This window comes from Enhydra lutris, unplaced genomic scaffold (genome assembly GCF_002288905.1).
Source record: "Enhydra lutris kenyoni isolate GAN:26980312 unplaced genomic scaffold, ASM228890v2 scaffoldscaffold8, whole genome shotgun sequence".
NCBI classification, from domain to species: domain Eukaryota; kingdom Metazoa; phylum Chordata; class Mammalia; order Carnivora; family Mustelidae; genus Enhydra; species Enhydra lutris.
This window is the reverse complement of record NW_019154092.1, coordinates 29,406,318-29,428,202: the sequence shown is the minus strand read 5'-3', so window position 1 is coordinate 29,428,202 and position 21,885 is coordinate 29,406,318. Positions and strand designations below refer to the sequence as shown.

At 49.7% G+C, this 21,885-nt stretch overlaps 1 protein-coding gene across 2 annotated transcripts in view; it reads right to left on the bottom strand.

The window, feature by feature from the left end:
* Positions 1-3,458: 3,458 nt before the first annotated feature.
* LOC111142390 (microtubule associated protein RP/EB family member 2) overlaps positions 3,459-21,885 on the bottom strand; it is a 95,742-nt gene continuing 77,315 nt past the window's right edge. For both annotated transcript variants that reach the window (XM_022495441.1, XM_022495442.1), the window contains 3 exons: positions 14,876-15,015; positions 10,522-10,680; positions 3,459-5,100 (listed from right to left, as the gene is read on the bottom strand). In XM_022495441.1, coding sequence (XP_022351149.1) covers positions 5,026-5,100; positions 10,522-10,680; positions 14,876-15,015 — 374 coding nt within the window. In that variant the 3' untranslated portion in view covers positions 3,459-5,025. The remainder of the gene's footprint in view (positions 5,101-10,521; positions 10,681-14,875; positions 15,016-21,885) is intronic.

Here is a 21,885-nt window from a genome sequence, read left to right as displayed (position 1 = left end):
AGGGATGTTTGGTATACAGAAGGAAATGTGTACTTTGTTCTGAAAAAAGAACCCATTCAGGTACTGGATTAGTTTCTATTGAATATCATAAGTTCAGATGTACGTTGATATGTTATTTTAAAAACACTTCACTTACATTCAGTCTTAAGAAAATAGTTACAAAATACCACAGGCGACCAGTTTAAGAAGTAAAGCTTGACAAGCTAAAAAGTCAACATTTTCAGTGAAAAAGAAAAGTGCATTCAACAAAGAAGCTTTGGCTGGGCCTTCCATAATCCTCATGGCAACACAGGAGGTGGGAGACCTCAGCAAACCTTCTGTGTGAGTCCTACCTGTACAGGGTGTGGGGGCTGAGGAGGGAGGGTCTTGCCCTTGGGCAGTCCTGTGATCTCAAGTTCTGGTGCCATGTGGAGGACTCTTCTAGGGTTCGGTGGATTTTAAGGTTTGCCTTCCATTAGGCAATAAAGCAAGAGCTCTTTCAGTGAGTGGTGAAAGTCTGAGTTTCCAGCTCACCAAAACTGGGGCTGCCCTGCTGTCTTAATCGCACGGTCTGGCAACATGGCGTCAGGGCCGAGAGGATGGGTTGGTGGTGTCTGCGAGTGATAGTGGCTGGAAGGATCACAGGAACTATGTCTAGCAGGGAAGAGGAAGGCTAAGACAAGCCAGAAATGAAGTCACTGGTTTCATTTTAGAGAACTGGCACTGTAGAACTTGAATTTCAGTGGAATTACATGAATTCCTTTCTGTCCACTGCCCCCCTCCCCCCAACTCATGGGCCTACCCATAATCCCACAGTCCCAGTAGGAACATGTTCAATTTTTAGAGATGCTCTCAGGGGCGCCTGGGTGGCTCAGTGGGTTAAGCCTCTGCCTTCGGCTCAGGTCATGATCCCAGGGTCCTGAGATCGAGCCCTGCATCAGGCTCCAGAGAGCCTGCTTCCCCTTCTCTCTCTGCCTGCCTCTCTGCCTACTTGTGATCTTTCTCTCTGTCAAATAAATAAATAAAATCTTTAAAAAAATAAATAAAAAAAATAGATGATCTCAGATTTAATAAATGGAGCAAACCTGTCATTCCACCCCTTTTGTACCATTAGTGATGTGTTTTCTAGAGTCCCCTGGTGTGCCTTTCAAGTCAGATGGAGTACACGTATTCTGGACTGTGTGTGTGCAGATGTCTAAGTGTGAGATCTACTGTTTAAAACCCCAAGGTTGGCAAATGAAATGCGAACACATGTGTGTCTTGAGCAGGAACTTTCACAACCCAGGTAAGGGCTCCGACTTCCGTCACACACTTACCCGGTGCAGACATGAGTGTAGATGGAGAAGGGTGGTAGTATCTTTCTCTTCTGTCCTTTTCCCACTTCTCAGCTCTTAAAAGGGCCTAAAAGCAAGTGAATGGAAAATCGTCTCCGAAGGATAGTCTAGAAACAAAACCGGCCTCTAGGTGGCGCCGGAAAGCAGTTTCGGGCAGGCTGGCATCTGGTAGGGTGGAGAGGGCCCCGGCTGAGCCTCTGTACCTTGCCAGCTCCTGGGCACAGTGTCCCACACGCTGCTGTCCCCTGCTCTCCAGCCTCTCCGGGCAGCTCACGGGGCCACTTCTAAGACATTTTTTTCACCTATTCCTGTGTCTATGAGTTGGTATTTGATTGATGTGGCTAAACCATCACTGTTGGTCCAAATCGTCAAACTAGAGGGCGAGAATGCGCTGAACCTGAGAGCGTTTGCTGATCCCAGGTCAGTTTGCCAGGAAGCCGCGAAACATCTGCCTGCTGCTCCCCCAGCTTCCTGCCTGCCCAGCCCCATCTCGCCCGTGTGGAGCAGGCTGGGGCTGCAGGAACGAGGCTTCTGTTTGCCTGGGAGAGCAATCTTCCCTAAGTGGATGGCTTGTCTTTTTTTTTTTTTTTTTGGTAAAGTTTTTAAAAAGGTGTCACAGCTGCTACATTTGAAATCAGATACTGATCTTTAATTCCTGTTAAAACATTTGCCATCAATAAAAGCAAGCCCCCCCCCCCCCCACGTCCTGGTCAATCATAAGAAAATGTAAGTAGATATGGGGTTCCAATAACAACCTATTCACACACACATGCTCACTCGGAAGGAAACCCTTGGCATAAAAATGTAAGAATCTGTAAGTCCGGTCCTTTTAACATATACTTTTTTTTTATTAAATATGTAAAAAGATAAACGCAAGTCAAGTTATTCACATATTCAGAGACAAAAAAAACTATCCTACCATGCGACAATAGGGTAATGTAAAATGAATGTGATACATCTGAATAAGACTTTTTCATCTATGATGTCATTACTTATCTATTTATAATTAACAATACATATGTTTACATTCCTTTCAGTTTACATTGAATATATAACAAAAGCTTTATGGTGTACTATTTAGTAAAAGTAATCTGAATGCATATTAAACCTTAACGGAATAATGCAAATACTCACCAGGGAAGGGAGGAGTTCTTGGTTCCCTTCTGGAGTTTACTTCTCTCTGGTCAACAAGGTGTTTGTCTGGTCTTTTTCTGCTTAGAAAGAAGACGGGCTCTCTCTCTGCCCCCTGCTTCAATCACTTCCTATCTGACACGAGCAGCGGAAGTGCTATCACCGGCCACAGCCGCGTGGCCAAGAATGAAGTCCGGCTTCTGCGAGGGCAGGCAGAGCCCACAAAGGGATGCTTCTCAGCCCGGCGTGAGGACGTGTGATGGGGGGGCCGTGGAAGAAAGCATGCCCTGGATGCCGAGATGGGAGGACGATGGGGTGCAGGCCTCGGGGAGAAAGGAGTGGCCCTGGGGAAGGAGGTGGTCTGCACAGAAGTTGGGGTGCAGCTCAAGACGATGGAGAATCCTAGCTGTTCAAGATTCCCTCAAATATCCGTGATGTCACACGCTACCCAGCATGAGGGAAGAGGGGTCAGATGCGGACAGAAAGAGGGATGTGGAACTCTTCTCTAAATCCGTGAGCAGCTGGCGCTAAGACCTGGGATGGAGAATCAAGGACGACCACCTGGGAAAGGGAAGGTATCTGGCCAGTAGGTTTCCTAGCTGACAAGGCTGGGGCACCAGGGGGAGGCAGAGCAGCTGTCCCCCTCGAGGCTGAGGCAACTTCCTCCATCATCACACCCACCCCCATGCCGGCAATTCCGGCCGCGGTCCACCAGGCACTGGGCATCACTGAGATGTCCCTGCCTAGCAACCACCGAAGCATGCTCCGCGTGGAGTTATTTGCTGTGCCTCTTTACAAGAGCGATTTTCACAAAAGGAAGGTCCATACAAACGGCCGGGAGGGACCACACTGGTAAGCGTGCGGCCGAGCATAGCACAACCACCACCTGTACCCAGGTGTGGGAGGATGTCACTGCTGAGAGCCAGGCTGTCCAGCCCGAGAGAAGGGAGCTGCCGCCGCCGCGCAGAGCAGGCGGGAGAGAGAAGGAAGGGAAACCAAACACCACAGAACGTCTGTCCAGTTATGCACAGTGCGTTGTAATAACCTCACAAATACAAGCCATCGTGTTCACCGGTAACTCAAATACCACTTTGCTGCGAGATATTTTGGGAAGACTTCTTTTGGTGGCAAGCTCCAATGCTAGAATTTAGAATTAGTAGTCCATCAATTAATAAAGAAATGTCAAAGCTTTCGGATACATATTTCACAAATTTATTTTAAGCTTTTCAGTTAAGAGGCAAGTGGGGCGGGCACACTTGTTTGTTGTTCTTGCACCTGCTAAGTAACAAGCGAAGTACATCTAAAGTTCAGAAACCAAGTGAAATGAATGATCCAGGAAGGGATACCATCTGTCAGAGGAATAAGAGAGGCAAAGATTTGGAAAGATACTAAGAAAATGTGCAAATATTAGTTAAAAAAATAAGGAATGCTTTTAATTCATTAATGTTTCCTCTATTTACGAATTGCCACGGTTATCAATGACAAGGAGGGCCGGAGTATTAACGAGGGAAATTCCTTATTTCCGAAGGTATGGGGAGTCATAGATTTTTTTTCTGTGCTGTCATTCCAGGGTCAACACCAGACTTCAGAATCCGGAGTCTCCCTTGGAATGATGCTCCTAGTAAGAAGGTCTTCACTTGGCAGCGAGCGTGCAGCACGACGCAGAGCCCTGCCCCTCAGGGGCGCACACCCTGAAGTCATTCTGGAGGAGGAGTCCCCTAGCGCGGAGGACAGGCTTTGGGCTGAAAGCCAGAGAGGCAGGAGGACCTGCATCTACGCAGACCCCCTCTGGACTGTAGGTAACTGATGACAGCTTTTGGGAAGAGTGGCTGCCCACCAAAGAGGACCCTGAGAAAGAAAAGAGCATGAGAACTCGGGTGGGGGAGGGGAGGGCAAGCAGTCAGAGGGCGAAGTGGGGATGGGGGTGTCCTCGAGTGAATGTCTTTCGAAACTAACTGTGTGACCGTCTGCCATGCTCAGGGAGAAATACTGCTAGGCCCTGAAGTCCTAATTTTGATTCTTTTTTTTTTTCCCTTTAGTGTTGGGAGTCGAGGGGGAAGCTTTTTCCCTATAAAAGTCACTGTCCTTATGGCTTTCATATCAAGGATCTCTTTCCCTTTGCTCCAATTTATCATTTGACCAAATTAACGTTCAGAGGTTAGACTTGCAAACATCAAAGCACCACGAATGTGTGACATCTAGTGACACTGGTTGAGAAATGCCAATATAAATACCATATATCAAATTACCATTGTTTCACACCAGGATAAAAAGGGGGTGGTGGTGGGGCGGTGGGGAGAGTTGTTCCGGAAAGAAATGAGAAGAGCAGAATCAATCCCAAGCAGCCAAGTGGTGAAGTGGTAGGTATGTGACCCCGTGACCTCTCGGGCCGCCCGAAGGCCGGCTGCTAACGGGTCTTGGCAAAGGAAATGGGAACCGAGCGCGGTGGCTGGCGGATGCAACAGTGCGTTGATGTTAACAGCAGACTGGGAACGACTGGTTTCTGTTGAGCTTGAGGCCACACGTTTCTCCAGAAGAAAAGTTCCCACGCACAGCTGGAGGCGCAAGGGGCCAGGACGCTTCAGTACTCTTCCTGCTGCTGGGGCTGCTGGTCGTGGACTTGGTCCTCGGCCTCGGCCTCTTCCGGGTGGCCCTCCTGCCAGACAGGGGGAGAGGTTTCAGCTGGAACTACGGACTGGGTAGGAGGCCCCGCAGCGTCCAGAGGACCCCCCTCTCCCCGGAGAGCGTGCGTGAGTCCCCCCTTGCCAGCCAGGGCTCTCCCACTCCCTGAGCCGATGCATCCCCAGATGCCGCTGCTTCCCTGCTCCAAGGACTCATCATTCTAGAACACAGCGGTCAGGTGTGACGCACCTAACATTCCTTCATGGGACACATTTCTACTTTCCTACCCTCGTGAAAGAGTCAACCAAGGCACGGCCTCCAAAGCATCATGACCACCCGGGAAAACCTGCTGTGAAAAGGCAGAGCCCTGGGCCACTGTGGGATGCGACGCTTCGGCTTCCTTTCCTGCCTTGTCCCTCTTCTTACTGAAACAGACCCTGTGGGAGATCGGATACTCCTCGGCTGTGGAGATGCCCCTGTCTGAGTCGTAAGGCAAGGGAGGGCAGCAGGGGGGTCAGCAGCCAAGGCTCAAGGACTTTGGGATATCTGCTTTGGGTACCTAAGTACTTCAGGGACAGGACCCGGAGGGTGGAGGTGTTCTAGAACCCTTTCATTCGTTCCTCTAACCCCCATGAGCACCGCTCCAGGGAACATCAGCCCTGGCTGGCTGCATCTGCAACTTCTGTAATGTTCTGACGCAGGAAGCAAGCGGCTCTTATCACCTGAGCCAAGGGGGCCACTCCCACAGGAGTGCTGGCGGCCTCACACCGGCCACCCTCGCTCCTTTCTCAACCCCAGTACCCCACCCGCCGTCCTGCCAGGTCTATGCCCTACAGCCCCGGGCAAGCCCAGCCCCCTAACCACGGTAGGGCCTTCTCCCCTGAGCCCCGGTGCTTGCTTTCCCGGGCGGCAGCACTCCATTTCCTCCTTAGCTACAACACTCGGGCATGGAAGCTCGTGTGTCTCCAACACGGTGGCCTCAGGTTACTCAAGTCAGGGATGGGAGGGACCTCACCCATCTGTGTCACACTTGCTTACTTCCCAACTTGGTACAGGTTGTGCTGAGAGGAAGAAATCCCCGAGGACCCAGGAACAGATGAGCATGTTACTCAACCGCCGTGTGCCTTAGTTTTCCCTTCGCTACAATGGAGAATTATAACAGGCGCGCCCATTTAACAGTTTCCCAAGAGCTTTGCTGATCGGTGAGTCAGTGGAGTCCCTGAATTCAACAGAGGAGTCAAGGAATTCAAGAAGGTAAGGTGCCTACAATATTGGGTTGTTCATAACACCTATTGTGAGCTGCAAATATTTCATGGTGGGAGAATTCTTTGAAATATATTCTAGGAGTGGAAAGATTTTTAAAAGGTAACCTCTTCTGTGACAATAGTAGAAAGGAACATCACACTGAAGACCCTGGTTCCAATCTAGCCCTATCCCTTACCAGCTTGGGGTCCAGAGGCATCATGTTTAGTAACAGTCAGCTCTCCCCATGCCCAGAACCATCCCTCTTCCCATCCCCCAGAACTACTCCACCGCGATGTGCCAAGGCCCAAGATCCTGCTCTGCCCACACTCTGCTGTCTTTGGGGCCCAACTCCTTCATTGCTTAACTGTATTTGATTCTGGCCTCAGAATGTCCCCCCTACCCCGTACCCCTGGGCCCTCAGTGCAGCCTCCGGGGCAGCAGCCTGGCCTACAGCCTTGTGTGAGGGATGAGGGTGGTCCTCGCTGCTCCGAAAGGGAGCACCTCAACTGACAGTGGCATTCCTAGGGGAGCAGGGGAGTATCTGTGGGCATAGTACAAGACTGCACAAGTCATTGCCCTCTCCCAGTGAGTGTTCTCCCTCTTGTCTAGGGGCGAAAAAGAAGTCTAGTGGTCACAGGTCTTTACCAGGAGTTGGAGCCTGGGAACTCCCTGGTGTCTGTTCTGCCACATGTTCCTTCCTGATGCCACTCCCCTACCCTCTCCCCAGTGTCAACTCCTTTCAGCTTCACATCCTGGCTCCTGGCTCGGCTTCGGTCAGGCGACGCACCGCAGCCCTGAGTGGGGTCAGGGATGTTATTTCATCCATCACCCTAACTCTGTACTGCTAGTGGGGTACCTGCCTTTGCTCCAGCTAGGACGGCAGCAGGCCGCAAGTGTGCGCTCCTTAGTTGTTTAGTGTGTGTTAGGGTGCACGGGAGGTCTCAGACCTGAGGATCTGTTTGACATTTCACAGCAGATCGCGTTTGCTTACAGCACAGTTGGGAGTTAACTGCGGGATAATGGGGTTAACCCAGGACTCAAAGTCAAAGACTTGGATACCACACCATGGGCCGGTAACAAGCTGTGGGACCAGGAACCCATGAGATCAGACCTCACCACGGCTCTCCCCTTCCTACTTGTCAAGCCAGGGGGCACTGCGGTCTGCAGCGGGCCAAGGGCAGCTCTCACGGTGATGTCATCTGCCTGCGGGAACTGTGGACTCCAGACTCTTACCAGGAGAAAGTGCAAACCTCCCAGCTTATCAAGGGATTGCTAATGCTAGGGGCGCAGGTTAAGGCGGTGTGAAGGTCTGGAGAACAGATCCGGAAGGCTGAGGTGGTTGGACGATGAATCACAGCCAAGTGCTTCCAGCTCACACCAGGCTGGGTAAACTCCCAGGAAGAAAAATTTTCTGACGCCCTCCACGAAAAGGAACAACGGAAACCCGCATGGAAGCGGAAGCCAGGCAAAGCCCACGCCAGACAATGCCCTGGAGCACTACGGGCTAAATTCTAGTGTTTGCCTATCATCAGAGCTTTCTCAAGGTTTGGCTATGAGCGAGCCTAGAGTTCCTCATTCTCATGATCTCAGTGGAAAGAGAAGCAAGTCGGAAGTCTGTGGGAAGGCTCTTGCCTACCACAGGAGGAAAATGGGGGCAAAGGAAGGAGGACCGTCAACGGTGGCTCCCGACTTCCTCGATGGGGCTGGGGGCACTCAGGAGGCTCACGTGCCCCGGTCACACCGGCCACATCTGGCTGTTCTTGGCTCAGGGCTGTGCCCACCTGGTTTTCTCTGCCTGCACAATCCTCTCCCTTCCCTAGCTCTGTGCAGCTGCTCTTCCCAGTCATTCTTCACCCCCACCCCAACATCCTCTTCTCTGGAGTATCTGCTTGTCACTCCGGGCTGTCGTTGTATGCTCGCCACACAAGTTTATGTCTCTCTTACTGCATGGGTCATACCTGACATAGTCCGGTCAGTGGCCCCTCGCTGAGGCAGTGGCTCTGTCCCTTCTGTCCACCCAAGCCTTAGTCCAGTGACAGAAACACAGGCTCTTCCCCAGAGCTCTCGGTTGCGTGGAGAGGAATCTTTAGGTCACCCAACAGTGACTTTTGTGACAGTGCCTTGGGAATTAAGTGCCTGTTTATATAAGCAGGCGCACCTCAGCTGACAGACGGACAAGGCAGCAGCTAAGCAATGACTAAGTCCAGATACCTGTGGCCCCAAAGGGAAAAAGATCCTGAGAATGATAAAGATGGGCACGAGACGGCTGTCTGGTGATCTGCTTTGGAAACTTCCATTAGGTTTCTACAACCGTGAACTGAACCGCCCCTGTTTACTTCTGTACGCAAACTCCCATCTGGATTTCCACATCTTCCAAACATTCTATTCTAGGATTGTTTGACTTCCAAGAATCAAAGACCAGCCATCACCAAATAAAGACTTAGAGAAGAAGCCTCTCCGGCAAACACCTGTCCCTGAAACGCAACTTAGGGCACGTCTGTATTTAACCGAACAACAGGCACAGGGCGGAATCCCCTGAGGTCACACTCAGAAGTCAAGAACTCTCGCCCAGGGCCGGCCCTGCTGGCTGTGAGCCAGAGCTCAGGGATCCATGTCAGCTCTGAGCTTGGAGGGCACCTGAGTGGGTCCTGGCACAAGAATTCCCTCTTGGGACAAGACCAGGAGTGAGGTGGCTGTCGGAAGGGTTCTCCTCCTGCCCACAGCACAGGGCTGGGACGTGCTGATGCTGCACACTGCCTTCCTCTGTCAGTGGGCCTGGTCCTGCAGAGGGGGGCGCCATGGAGACCGGTTGGCTTTAGCCTCTGACAAGCAAGCAAGCACTCGGGCCACAAGCACTCGGGCTGGTGCCGGCACACTAGAAATCAGGACGTTTCTGCCATCGGATCTGAAAACATTGAGAACCGTATTTTGTGAAGCCATCTCTGCCTCTGGGACCTGGACAGGAAGCTTCTCAGGGCTTCAAGATCTACAGTCTGAGCCAATGATAACTGAGAAAGAGGCTTCAAAACAAAACAAAAATATGGGCTGGGGGAAGGGAACAAAAAATGTAGCGGGGGGGGCCTCAAACCCTGGGCTGTTTTAGAAAATCTCATCTCTAGGATTTCAGATCTAACAAGGAGTAAACATTTGCCTGGTATTGGGCTGGAATAAGTCCTAAAGTAAGCTTGCCGGTGACTTGTTCCCAGTGGGTGGAAGTGACAAACACAGCTCACCCCCAGAACCCTGGGAGGGGCCCTCGGTGTCCAAGTTCAACAGCCTCAGACGCTTCCATCAGCTGCAGCCTGGCCTAGGGAAGAGCTCGAAACCCCAGCCCAGACCCCTCTTTCACACCTTCCACAGGGGGGCTCCCCGTCAGGCTCCCACTCCTGCCTTGCTGCCCGGCCCCTCACTCATCTCTCCCCCGCTTCCCTTCCTGCCCTTGAGTCTGTTCCTCGGCTGCTCCTCACACCTGCTTTCCATCACCGGGATGGAATCCACATGCTGGGATTCCCCCTCCCACCTCTCCCCCTCACACTCCTGAGGAGAAGCCCTGCTAGTCAGGTCCTCCCCAGAGAGGAGGCCGTCTTTCTTTTTTTTTTTCAATTTTTGTTTTTTAAGATTTACATAATCTCTCTGCCCAACATGGGACTTGCACTCATGACCCTGAGATCAAGAGTTGCATGCTCTTCTGGCTGAGTGAGCCAGACACCCCCAGAGGAGACCTTCTAAAAATATTTTTCAGCTGAGGGCTGTTGCGTAGCGCTGGTCTGCACTGCCAATGAGGAACCAAGACAACCAGCGCTGCAATAAAAACAGGCAGTTGTGAGGCTGATGGGGATGGGAAAAACATTTAGACGAATTCTTCCTCTAACCATACTCTGTTCTGTCAGGAAGAATCTTACACACATTCTTGCTGCTCCGCAGCTCAGAGCTGAAAACTACTCGGTACCTGGCTGCATCAGTCTATTTTTCTCAGTCAGTCCTCCTCCTCTCCCCCTGGCCCTGGCCCCTCATCTCTTCCCAGATGAATTCATGAATACACGTGGGTCAACAGGTCGTGATGACAGTGATACTTATTATTCTGGGAATAACCAATGCACGGAGTCCTCATTCTCCGTGATTCCAGGGCACCTGAAGGCCCACTGATCACTGCGCCCTGACCAACGACATCGCTTTAGAACGCAGCAGTCAAGGGCTCCCTCACGCTCACATGTTCTTCCGAAGCATAGAGGACTTCCATTAGTCGCTGCACGAGGTCATCGTTTTCCTGCCCGTGTTCTTGGCAGAGCAGCTCAATCTCTCTCAACTTTCCAAAGTAGAAATCTCTCTCCTTTTCCACACCTTCGAGGGCAAGTTTTAATGAATGTACCTGCAAGGGAGTGGGGGTAGAAGGAAAGAAAACCCAAAAAACAGTATAAGAAATGTGAGCAACTACGCCTCCTATATAGATGGGAAATAACAGATGTGCAACGGAGCTCGAGCCTCGGCCACAAGGTCAACTTCGCCAACAGGCCAGTCTTCCCCTCTGTTCATAACCACTGTTGGACGGATTCTTCTGCTCAACACGGTGGCATACGGGCACCGAGCAAGTTTTCCTCCTTGCCTGCTAAGACGGGCTAGAGCACATCCTTCTCCTACCCCGTTCGTCCTCTGGAGGGAGGAAGGGGAGGCAGGCAGAGAGGCTGCCACTGTGGTTAGTTTAGATGTATCCTGAGGAACCCCCTTTCTTCAGAAGAGCCACCCTTCATTTTGGAGCCCTTCATAAATGTCCCTGAGCATCCTAGACAGATGCTTTCTATGGAGAAATGGGGTCCCAGTTACACAAGGACAACTGGGTGAGATGGAGAGCCTGGCTGAGTGGATCGGGTTTAAGTCCTCTGGTTCTGGCTCTGGGGACACTACAGGGAGTGCAGGGGGAAGAAGAAGATAAGCCCCATGCCCTCAGCCAAACAGCCCTTCATTCCCTTTTCTCCCATTTGCGATTCCAGGACCTTCCACTAGGGCTGTGCGGCCTCTCACAGTGGTGACAGAGATGGTGTAGGAAGGAGGCAACACCTGGTCTGAAGAACTTGGACAGTGGCGTCAACAGACTGGGTGTCCAATCCTAAGTGGGTACATCAGCTACACACGGGCCCAAACCATCACCCTGTGCCTGCTTCCTGGGAATCCTTTTTTTTTTTTTTTAAAGCCCCTGTGCGTTTAGATTTACATAGACAATAACCTTTAGGAGGTAAATTAAATCTCTCATACCCCTCCCCAGGTGAAGTCTCATTCAGTGTACTAAAATCACCCTAACAATTTCTAAAAATTACCTTTGGAAGGGGAAATTTTCTTCTCTAATAATTCTGGGTTTTTGTACATGCTATTGATCTGGCTGGAATTACTGATCCATCCGTCCCCTTCCTGCACACTGGGCCCAAGACTCAGTGATATGGCCCCTCAGAGCTCACCTCGCAGACCCCCTCACACGCGGCTCTCAAGGCCGCTGAGCCTCTCACTAGCTTTCCCTCTTATTTCTAATAAGATGGTTGGGTTATTTGTAAAACCTGAAGGCAACCAGAAGCCTTAAGTAGAGGAGGAAGAAAACTTCCCTTATTCCAGAAATCGTTCCTTGTTGTAAAACAAACCAACCCCTTCCCGAGGCTTGGCCACAGGGTCCCTCTGCAGCCCGTGGTGGTGCCAGCAGATAGATCGTGGCACTTCAGGTTTCTGAGTCTGCCAGCTCTCCCCAGACGAGGCAAGAAGGGTCTCTGGATGCATCCAACCCATGGAAACCAGGTTTGCTGCCTCTCGAGAGTGCTGTGGTCTGTACAGCATATAGGGGCTGAGGCTTCTGGAGAAACATCCAGCCCAGGCTGGCCTCTGGTGGTTCTCCAGATGTGCCGGGGAACGGAGGCACAGCTGTGAACATCCCCAATAAAGAAAGACCAACAGGGGCTGGAGTGTATGAGGACGGGTGAAGTGGCCAAGAAAAGTCCACGGTCCCAGTCCCAGTCCCGGAGGCTGATGCCAGGCCAAACCTGAGGTATTGCCGCAGAGGCCAAAGCGGTGGAAGAGACGCTGGGGACGGACCCCTGAGATGTCAAGAGGAAGAGACAAGAAAAGCAAGTCCTCTCCCCTCAATTCTCTCCCCTCCCTCTCAGTGTCCTCCCAGCTCTGGTGCCCACACCCCAGTGTCTGCGCGGGGCCAACCAGCGCCCACTCTCCAGCCCGAGGGGCCCCTGAGCACGGCGGTGACCCCCCACCCCCCCACTGCCTGTCTGCTGACCCGCGCTCCACACACAGCCCTCAGGATTTTAGTTGTCATCTTGTCCCGCTTTTTAAGAGAGAAAGAGAGAGGGTAGGGGTGCGGGAAGAGGGAGGGAGGATCTTGAGCAGGCTCCACGCCCAGCAGGAACCCAGCGCAGGGCTCCGTCTCACCACCTTGAGATCAAGACCTGAGCTGAAAGCAAGAGTCGGGCGCTCAATGGACCGACCGAGCCACCCAGGCACCCCTCCCCTCTGTCTTTTGATTCGTTTCTATCACTGGAATTGTCATGGGAGACCGCCTGAATAGAGGCAGGAGGCCAAGTAAATGAGAATTCAAGTTTATGGCACTCATCACTTGCTCTATTACGACTGTAATTCACTCTTCAGCCGAGGCGTCTCCACCCAGCCCTTCCTTGTCCCAGAGTCCTCCGTCCTCGCACAGTGATGCCCTGTGGCTCCCCGCCAGCATCAGCAAGGCCCCTTTGTCCCCCAGGACAGAAAACGGAGGGAGAAAACAGAAACAGGGCTATGGATCCGGAGTCAGTGCTCAGTGGACAGTTGGAAGAACGCTCACAATTTAGGGCGTGTGACCTTCCCTCTGAGGGGCTGCGTGGGGGTGAGGGGAGGCAAACGGACATACCCCTCCTTGGTGAGCATGGGGCAGGTGGGGGCAGTGAAGCCCTTTGGAAGTAACAAAGGAATTATAAGACCGTTGGAAAGCTCCTCTCACTCTTCTTCCTCACCCCCCTAGAGTGACGTTTTTGGATGAGAAGATGAGTTCTGGGTCTCTGGGGGTTGGGAGGCTCTTTGAGTAACTGGACAGCTAATGGGAGCACGGAGCCAGCCCCAAGGAGAGGAAGGGGGTCTGTCTGGCTAAGGCCAAGTGGGAGAGGGGCAGGAAGGATCTTGAGGTTTCCATGTCGTTATACTTTGGGTTGGAAGGTTGGAAACTTGGGTGTGGTAGAGGGAGACCACAGGGAGGAAAGAGATCGTGACAGAATGAGAGGTAATAAAGATACCAAAAGAACTTGGGTTCCTAAGGAGAAAGGGTTATAAATCTAAAGCATCAGAGACCCACACCTGATTCTAGGTCTGTTCGGATCTGCTCAGAGCCTGGGGCATGTGGCCCACGGCTCACTGAGGCTGTCACACCAGCCTTTTATTTAAGAAGAACCTACTACTGGAAATTCCGTATGGACTCAAAGTGAGAATCAGCAGGTAGTTGGAACATTCCACAGTTTCCAAATCAAAGTCGTACCCACTGGATGACTCTGGGGTTCACCATTTTCATTAAAGTGATCAGAATTGTAAAGACACGCCTAAGCAAGCCCTGCTCTCAAACTAGACTCCTGACTGCAAATATACAGTTATCTCAAAACTGTTTCCAGACTCATGCTGGCTCATCAGGAATCAGATTAATCACCAGGAATGGCCTGGCCACTCTTCTGGGAACAGCCTAAGAACCATGAATAAAGGCTCCTCTCCCAGTGGTGGGAGCAGCCAGGATAAAGGACTCTCTCCTCACTCAGGTCAGGGGAGGCATCTTCTGCAGGCGGCCTTGTGCTCCCAGTGGTTTTATTACCTTTTGACTACATCTAATCCTAGGCAAAATTAGCTACTGGTAGGTAGACATCATACCTAAACTTTTATATTGAAAATTTCAATGATAGGAGAGCTAGATTTAGACAAAAAAGAACATTTTTCAACTTAAATCACAACTTTTTAACCCCCGAGTGTTGGGCTTGGTGCTTCTGTGACATCCAACTTTTACTGTTGTGGGAAGTGTCCTGTGTTCACTTTGCTGGCATAATCGCCCACCTCAGACCACTGCTCTCAGTCCTACGAGGGAAGGGAAGGTCTAAGGTCTCTCTCTCACTACTCATTATGTTATTAGCACCAAGCATGGGTCTGTCCCAAAGGACAGGCTTGACAAATAGGTGCTGCCATATAAGGAAGGAAGGAGAAAGAGTGAATGGTATCTAGACTGGCCGGAAGTGGGCAGAGGCCGAGGTCTAACCTGAAGCTGGTGACTGGGCCTTGAGGTGGTGTGTGTGGGGGGGGGGGGGGGGGGTGGGGAGAGAGATGTTGGCCCGTGGACCTGCATTTACGTGAGGCTGAGTCCTTCTGTATTAATGTACCGCTTGGATTTCTGACTAACATCTTTTGCTCCTACTGGGCCACTGATTTTATCTGCCTGAACTATTTCTTTAATCCCTACTTGCTTGAAACTACTGCCCCTGCTCCCTTACCTCAGACCTATAGGTGTTTGCTCCCTCCCTCCCCTCTCAGAGACCTGGCCAGGGCTGATGAGTTACCTGTTCATTAAGCTGTATGACCTGTGTTTCTAAATCTTTATCAGATTTGGATGCTGAGCTGCTGGACGAAGCCCTTTTGGCTGATGAGGGACGAGAAGGTGTGGATCCTGGCTTAGACGCTGGACTGGATTTAGCCGCACCTGAAAGTAAGCAGAACAGATTACAAATATTGGCAACATTAAGGATGCTTTTTAGATTACAAATGTACAATATAAAAGTTTACAAGAAAGTATAGAAGGTAGCCCCAATGATCCCTTCCGATCACAGGAGTAGCACACACACTGAGAGAAAGTGCACACAGGGGCGCCGGAGTGGCTGTGGGTTAAGCATCTGTCTTTGGCTCAGGTCATGATCCCAGGGTCCCAGGATCCAGCCTGGTGCTGAGCTTCCTGCTCAGTGGGGAGCCTGCTTCTCCCTCTCCCTCTGCCCCCATTCATGCGCTCTCTCTCTCTTTCTCTCCCTCAAATAAATAAAATCTTTTAAAAAAGGAAAAAACAGTACACAAAGTACAAAGACAGGGTCCACTTGGGCAAATTATTTAATATTTCTGAGCATTTTTTCCTTTCAGTATGAGATTATGTTGTCCTTTCTCCCTCTGTAGAGATAAGAACTCGTACTAAGAGATTTTAAATTTTTTTTTTTTAAGAGGAAATGTTCTTAGATAATCTTGAAGCACCACCATAATGGAGTTTCTAATGAACAAGAAAAAAGAGCTTATGATAGATTAATACTTTAGAAAAACTTCAGTACAAGGGCCTATTTTTGCCCTATTTCCTAGGTTCAGCCACTTGACAGCGTCCGGGAGCCATGACCTCTCTGGAGCAGCACGTGCCCCTGTTCCATATGGCCTGGTGTCTGAGTTTTACTGGGACTGAGAGAGCTTCTTCTTCTTCTTCTTTTTTTTTTTTAAAGAATTTTATTTACTTATTTGACAGACAGAGATCACAACTAGGCAGAGAGGCAGGCAGAGAGAGAGGAAGGAAAGCAGGCTTCCCGCTGAGCAAAGAGCCCCATGCTCTCTGGGATCATGACCTGAGCTGAAGGCAGAGGCTTTAACCCACTGAGCCACCCAGGTGCCCCCTGAGAGAGCTTCTTGAGAGCGGGTGGATTCCAAGGGAGGGGCAAGGGAGGGGCAAGGAAGGGACAGGGTGGGACACCTTCTTGTGTCAGGAAGCAAGGATGTGTTCACAGTCTGATGTGAATAGGCACAGGAGCCAGTGGGAAAATGTCTCCAACTTAGCCACACTCGGGGCAGTTTTATATATCAAAAGAATAATGGCTTTAATGGACTGTAATACATTCAATAAATAAAAATCTAGTTGAGAATGATGAGGAGGAGGAGGAAGGGAGGGAGGGAGGATATGAAAATCTTTCTAGAACATGGACAGCTAGCAAATGCAGAAGAAATGTTAGAACTGGAAAAATCACCATTTTGCAACAAAGGTAACTGGTCCAGGAAAGGCTCACTGACTCTAAAACATTAAGTGAGAAGTTTGGGGGGAATAAGCCATTCATGCATGTCAAGGTATTGTCCTAAAATTTACTTTCTGTAATGGAAAAAAGATATGCCTTTGCCTTTACAATGGGAAGGTCTGGGAATTAGCACCTTGACCAAGTGATTCAACAGCACCACTAATAATGATAGAAATTGAGCGGAGCAGGAGGCGGGGGGAGGTCACTGATGTCAGGTAAGATCTTGCCCACTAGAAGCTCAGCTCCTAATAGGCACTCACAATCTAGAACATGACAGACACAGGAAGTGGCCTCTGCAGCCAAAACTGTGCAACGACGTTTACACACTTCGTGCATTAAGAAATGCAGCGCCATTACCGGGGGCCCACCTGGTCTCCACCACACGGCAGCTCAGCCTGGTGGGGAGGTGCTCCGCCCGATCCCCCGCCATGCTCCCATACCCCCCTGCTTCTCCAGAAGGTCTTGGAGCACAAGGAATCAGCATCCCTCACCTTCGTAACCCCAGTACTTAGCACCACACCTGGCTGAACGTATATTTTCTGAAGGTACAAATGTTGAAATAAACACGTGAACAAGTAAATACAACCTGGTTCTGTGGTTTCTAGTTTCCCAGTTTATCAATACTAACAGATCAGAAAGAGGCAGGGGCAAATGAAGCCAAGTGTGCTGACAGCAGTTACAAGTTTCAACCAATCTCCTAACAATCATGTAGCAAACCACAAGAGTTCAGGTGCCTGGAGTCCCTGGGTCTAAAGGCAAAATCATACACCCCCTCAGAAAGCACTGGCAATATCACACCCTTTAAAATCTGTGACAAGGGAAAAAAGAATTTTCTTCTAAAAATTCCTAGGAAAAGGCCTACTATATTTTAACATGAAAATCAAATTGGGAATCGACTTAAAACAGTTCCAATATCCGAAGGTAAACCCTCAGGGAGCTTAAAACCTCGCCCATGCTGAAAATCTTGCCCATGCTGAAAACCTCGCCCATGCCGAAGACCTTCCCAAGGATTCCAGAGAGCTGAGGCTTTGGTTCATCTGTGATTCCCATTGGGCTGCAAGGATCCTCTATCTCTGCAGAAGCCCACAGAAGATACTTCTGGAGCACCACTTCTAGTGGCCAACTGGCCAGGCTCACTAAAGACCATGCCAACAGAGAAAATAATGTGGCTAACAGCAGAGGACACAGGGGGAGGACATGCTGACCTGGCAAGGGCCTCCTCCGAGGGCAGCTACCAGCCAACCTCGCTGGGGAAAAAGCTTCTGGAAAATCAAGTTACTTCAGACCTTTTTATAAGCAGTGTATCATATTTTTATACCAATAAAGTCCAACAGAAAGGAGCTTCAAGACAATGTTCAACACCTCTTATGTACTAAATACACGCTTATCCAAGGCCTACCACGAAGCACGTCGTCCCGGAGATCCCTGCTCTTCGGGAGCTCATGGGGTTTCACGGAGTGACAGTGGAGTCAGAATGGCCAGGCCGGCCACACTCAACTTTCTCAGGGACAAGGCAGCGTTCCTGACTACAGACCACACAGCAGGATTCGGGCTGGCAGCCCTCTGCCGGAATCACTCCCGTTCCCCTCCTCTGAGTGACTAAGCGCTGCATCCCGCAGATCTGAGCTTGGACGCTGCTGCTCTGGGAGGCCGCAGCACCTGTCCCCGGCAACGCTGTGGCCCTCGCCTTAGGCCTGATCTCCCAGGAGACTTAAACATGGCAGAGTAGGAGTTGCATCTGTTTTGTTTACCATTTTATGCTCCCAAGGCCAATTTCCATGCCTGACCCAGAGGCAACACTCAATACAAGCTTTTATAATACATTAAAAGAACTCCTAGGAGAGATAGCTGTCCAGGATAAAGCTACCAGCGACAGATCGTGGAGCTGATGCCAACGTCAAAGTTGCTGACAGCACGCGCCGGCAACACATGCAGGAAACCCAACGAAAACATCGCCAGCCTCCCACAAGGCGAGCTCTTACTTGGTTTCAAGATTACCTTTGGCTATCGCTTAGGATCAGGACCAAGTACAAGTAGGGACATCACTGTAAGTCACTGTAAGCATTTAACTCTGAGTACAGAGGCACAAGCTAGCTTGTGCTGGGCCAACTCTCCGCGGCCTCTCCTGAAGGAAACAGCCCTGCAGGAGGGGCTCCCCAGGAGTGTGCCTGACCCATGCTGGGCCCTTTCCCCAGGCAGGTCAGCAGCCACGAGGGGGCCAGATGCAGTAGTGGACGTATGTTCATCACTCATTCCTGTACCCTGCCTTACCCAGTCTCATGCAAATTTTGAAAGAAAAACATGGAAGGAATAGAAGCTGATTGCTTGTAAAACAAAGCTATTATGTGTTATATTTCTAGGACATCATCAAAGGCAGCTTGAAGAAAACCTAAAATGTTAGATATGAAGTCAAAGAGGAAGGCTCACAGACAAGCCAAAGCCTCCTACAAGACCACGATACCAACAGAAAAGAGAACTAAAAATAAACATGGAAGCTGGCAGGAAGAGGGGCCCCCAGCAGACACGGCACAGCTCCTGGGGGACAGGCCGGAGTGGCTGCAGGGACAGACGCTGTCCCAGGCACAGCTCCTTCCCAAGGAACCACATCACTTGCTCCAGGCAGAGTCCAACTTCGCCTTGGGTCAGGCTCTTGGCCTTAAAATGCCCCCTGTGTTTCATGGATCCTGTCCAGGTCGTTTGGGGCACGGAGTCCCTGTCGTTCACCTGGTACACACGCACGCGGCTGGTGGATCTCTCCGAGAGGTAAAAGATGAAAACAAAGAAAATCAGACTCGGCATCCTCTGCTGCAGGGCAGGGGCAGGGGGTCTGCCCTCGGGCACCTGTACTTGTTACATGCAGGATGGAAGAATCGCTCCCACCCTGCCCTGGACGGTCACTCACAGGCCGGACAAAGGCATGGAAAATGAATTGGAACAATTAAGTTACAGATGAAGTAATTAGTATCTGAAAGTTAAAGTCAGGCTTTTTGAAATTCTGATTCAGTTGTTTGGAAAGAAAGTGATCACACAGGGAGTGAAATGTCTGTGGACAAGGGCATGCGAGGGCAGGGCTAGTCACCTGCGCATTTACAGACCTCTGAAGGAAGGAAGAAATCGAAGAACAGGAAAGATGCGTCGAAGAGTTTACTGTCTTCAGAGGTTCCAAGTTAAAAAAAAAAAAAAGAAAAAAACAACAAACTACACAATTAAAGGGTTAAAGTAAAAGCTCATTTTTCAAAAAAATGTAAAGTGAGCTCTTTAAATCCTTGAGCTGCTATTTGATATGGAAGTCATTTACCCCTCCCGGCTATCACATAGAGAAACACCAAATCATAAAACTTACAAAAATGAAAATGAAGTCTTTCATTCATTCTGTTTAAAGATTTCACGGTTTACTTTTTAGGAGAGGAAACAGTATCCTAAAGTAGATCACACTCCTTAGACCGCAAAGAACTCTGTTTTTGTTTATTTGCTTTAAAAGTCTCACGGTCTTCCTTTCAAACCACCGTACTCTTGAAGAGTACCCAGCTTCTGGGGTGCCAGGCTGTCTCCCAGCATCTCTGGGGTGCTGGGCTGCTAGAATAAGGAAATGCCGAGAAAATTATAATGATCAGTGTCAGCAAATTTAACATTGGTAGGTCACTTTTAGGTAAACTGCCATTTATATTCCAACTTTGTGAAATGACCCAATACTGTCCTTAGTAGCCTCTAATCCTGCCTTGAGAGATCAGGGTCCTCAGTGGCTGCCTTCCGGCTGCCCAGAACGTGCCCTAATTCAGGGTGACTCTGCTTCTGTGCCTTCCCGTGCCTCCTGGCTCAAAGATGCTTCCACGAAAAACATTTACATAAGAGCTTTTAAAGGAAGGCTTCACTTCAGCTGTAACGCAGATATTTTTTTTTCCTTGCAGCTATCAACCATTCCACAATTTTTTTTCAAGCTGCTTGTGATGTCCTGAAAACATAATTAGTGGTAGCCCTGTTTTACAAGAATTGTTTTTCCCTCAAGCTTTTCTCTCTCTCCCTAATTTTCCCTTTCAAAAGAAAAAGGAGTTTCAGAAGCGGAGGAAAAGAGACATAAATTCTGTGCAAGTCCCTGTAATTCTCTGCCTTTACTCATTGGATATGGAGATGATTTACAATGCTAGTCTTTGAGCAGTTGTGTCTTAATTAATGCCTTTAGGATTTGATGTATAAATATGATTCTAAGACATTTTAACCATAGTTGTAAAAAAAACAAAACAAAACCGAGTGGCCTTATTCACTGCCTTAGTGAAGCCACAGTATCACTGTGTCTAATGTCAATAATTAGTAGCTTAAAGTTTATAGAAAATGCTGCATTTTGGGCATAAGAGGCCCAATGAATTCATAACGCTAAAGCAAAGAAAAGCACTTTACTTGGCTTTATCCTTCACGGCCGGAGCTCTGATGGAATTTAAAAATTCTTCTCACTTAATCTGCTGTATTCCTTCTGCCAAAATCATAAACAGAGGAGCTAAAAATATGACGTTAATACTGTTGACAAGAACCACAGAGACATTAAAAACATGTGCACACGCGCATGCACGTGTGTGTACCCACAACACACACACACACACACACACTCAGGAAGCAACCAGTCTTCTGGTCATCCCCAGCTGCTTCTCTACATTGAGAGCACATTCCACCCCAAGGTCCTTCTCCCTCAAGTAAAAACCCCACAGCAGCAGGGACTGGGGAGTGGGTGAAATGGGTGAAGGTGGTCAAAAGGCAGAGACTTCTGGTTATAACACAAGTCTGGGGCATCAGATACACTGTATGCTTGAGAGTTGCTAAAGGGTAGATCTTCAAAGTTCTTATCACAAGAAAAAAATTGTGATTATGTGTGGTGATGGATGTTGACTAGACCTATCATGGTGACCATTTTATAGTCTATACAAATATTCAGTCATGTCGTATACCTGAAACTGTTATGCTGAATGTCAGTTATAGCTCAGAAACAAAACCCCGGGCGCCTGGGTGGCTCAGTCGGTTAAGCATTTGCCTTTGGCTCAGATCATGATCCCAGGGTCCCAGGATCGAGTCCCACTTTTGGTACCCTGCTCAGCAGGGAGCCTGCTTCTCCCTCTGCCCCCGCCCCTGCTGGTGCTCGTACTCTCTCTCCCCCCAAGTAAATAAAACCTTTAAAAGACAAAAACAAAACAAACTCCCACAGACCTGAAACTTGGCAGAAGATACACTGTATCTATACTGATCAGTTATTTGTGGATGATCTGACCTCATGTCCTTGTCCCCTTTATCTTGGCAAATAGATTTTGATTTTTAACCGAGATAATGAACTTGGTTAAAATAAAAGTAAATAAAGCCACTGCTGGGGATAGAGTATGGGGCTGGACTGAGGAGAAGAGCTGATTCCCACAGGAAGAGGGTTTCATCCTCAGTGACAAAATGGACACCAGAGTGGTCCCACTGTAGTCCCCACAATTATTATCACTGCAAATTCAAGAGCTGCCCCTTTCCTTCAAAAATGGCTCCATACCTTCCCTTTGTAGGTTCTGTCA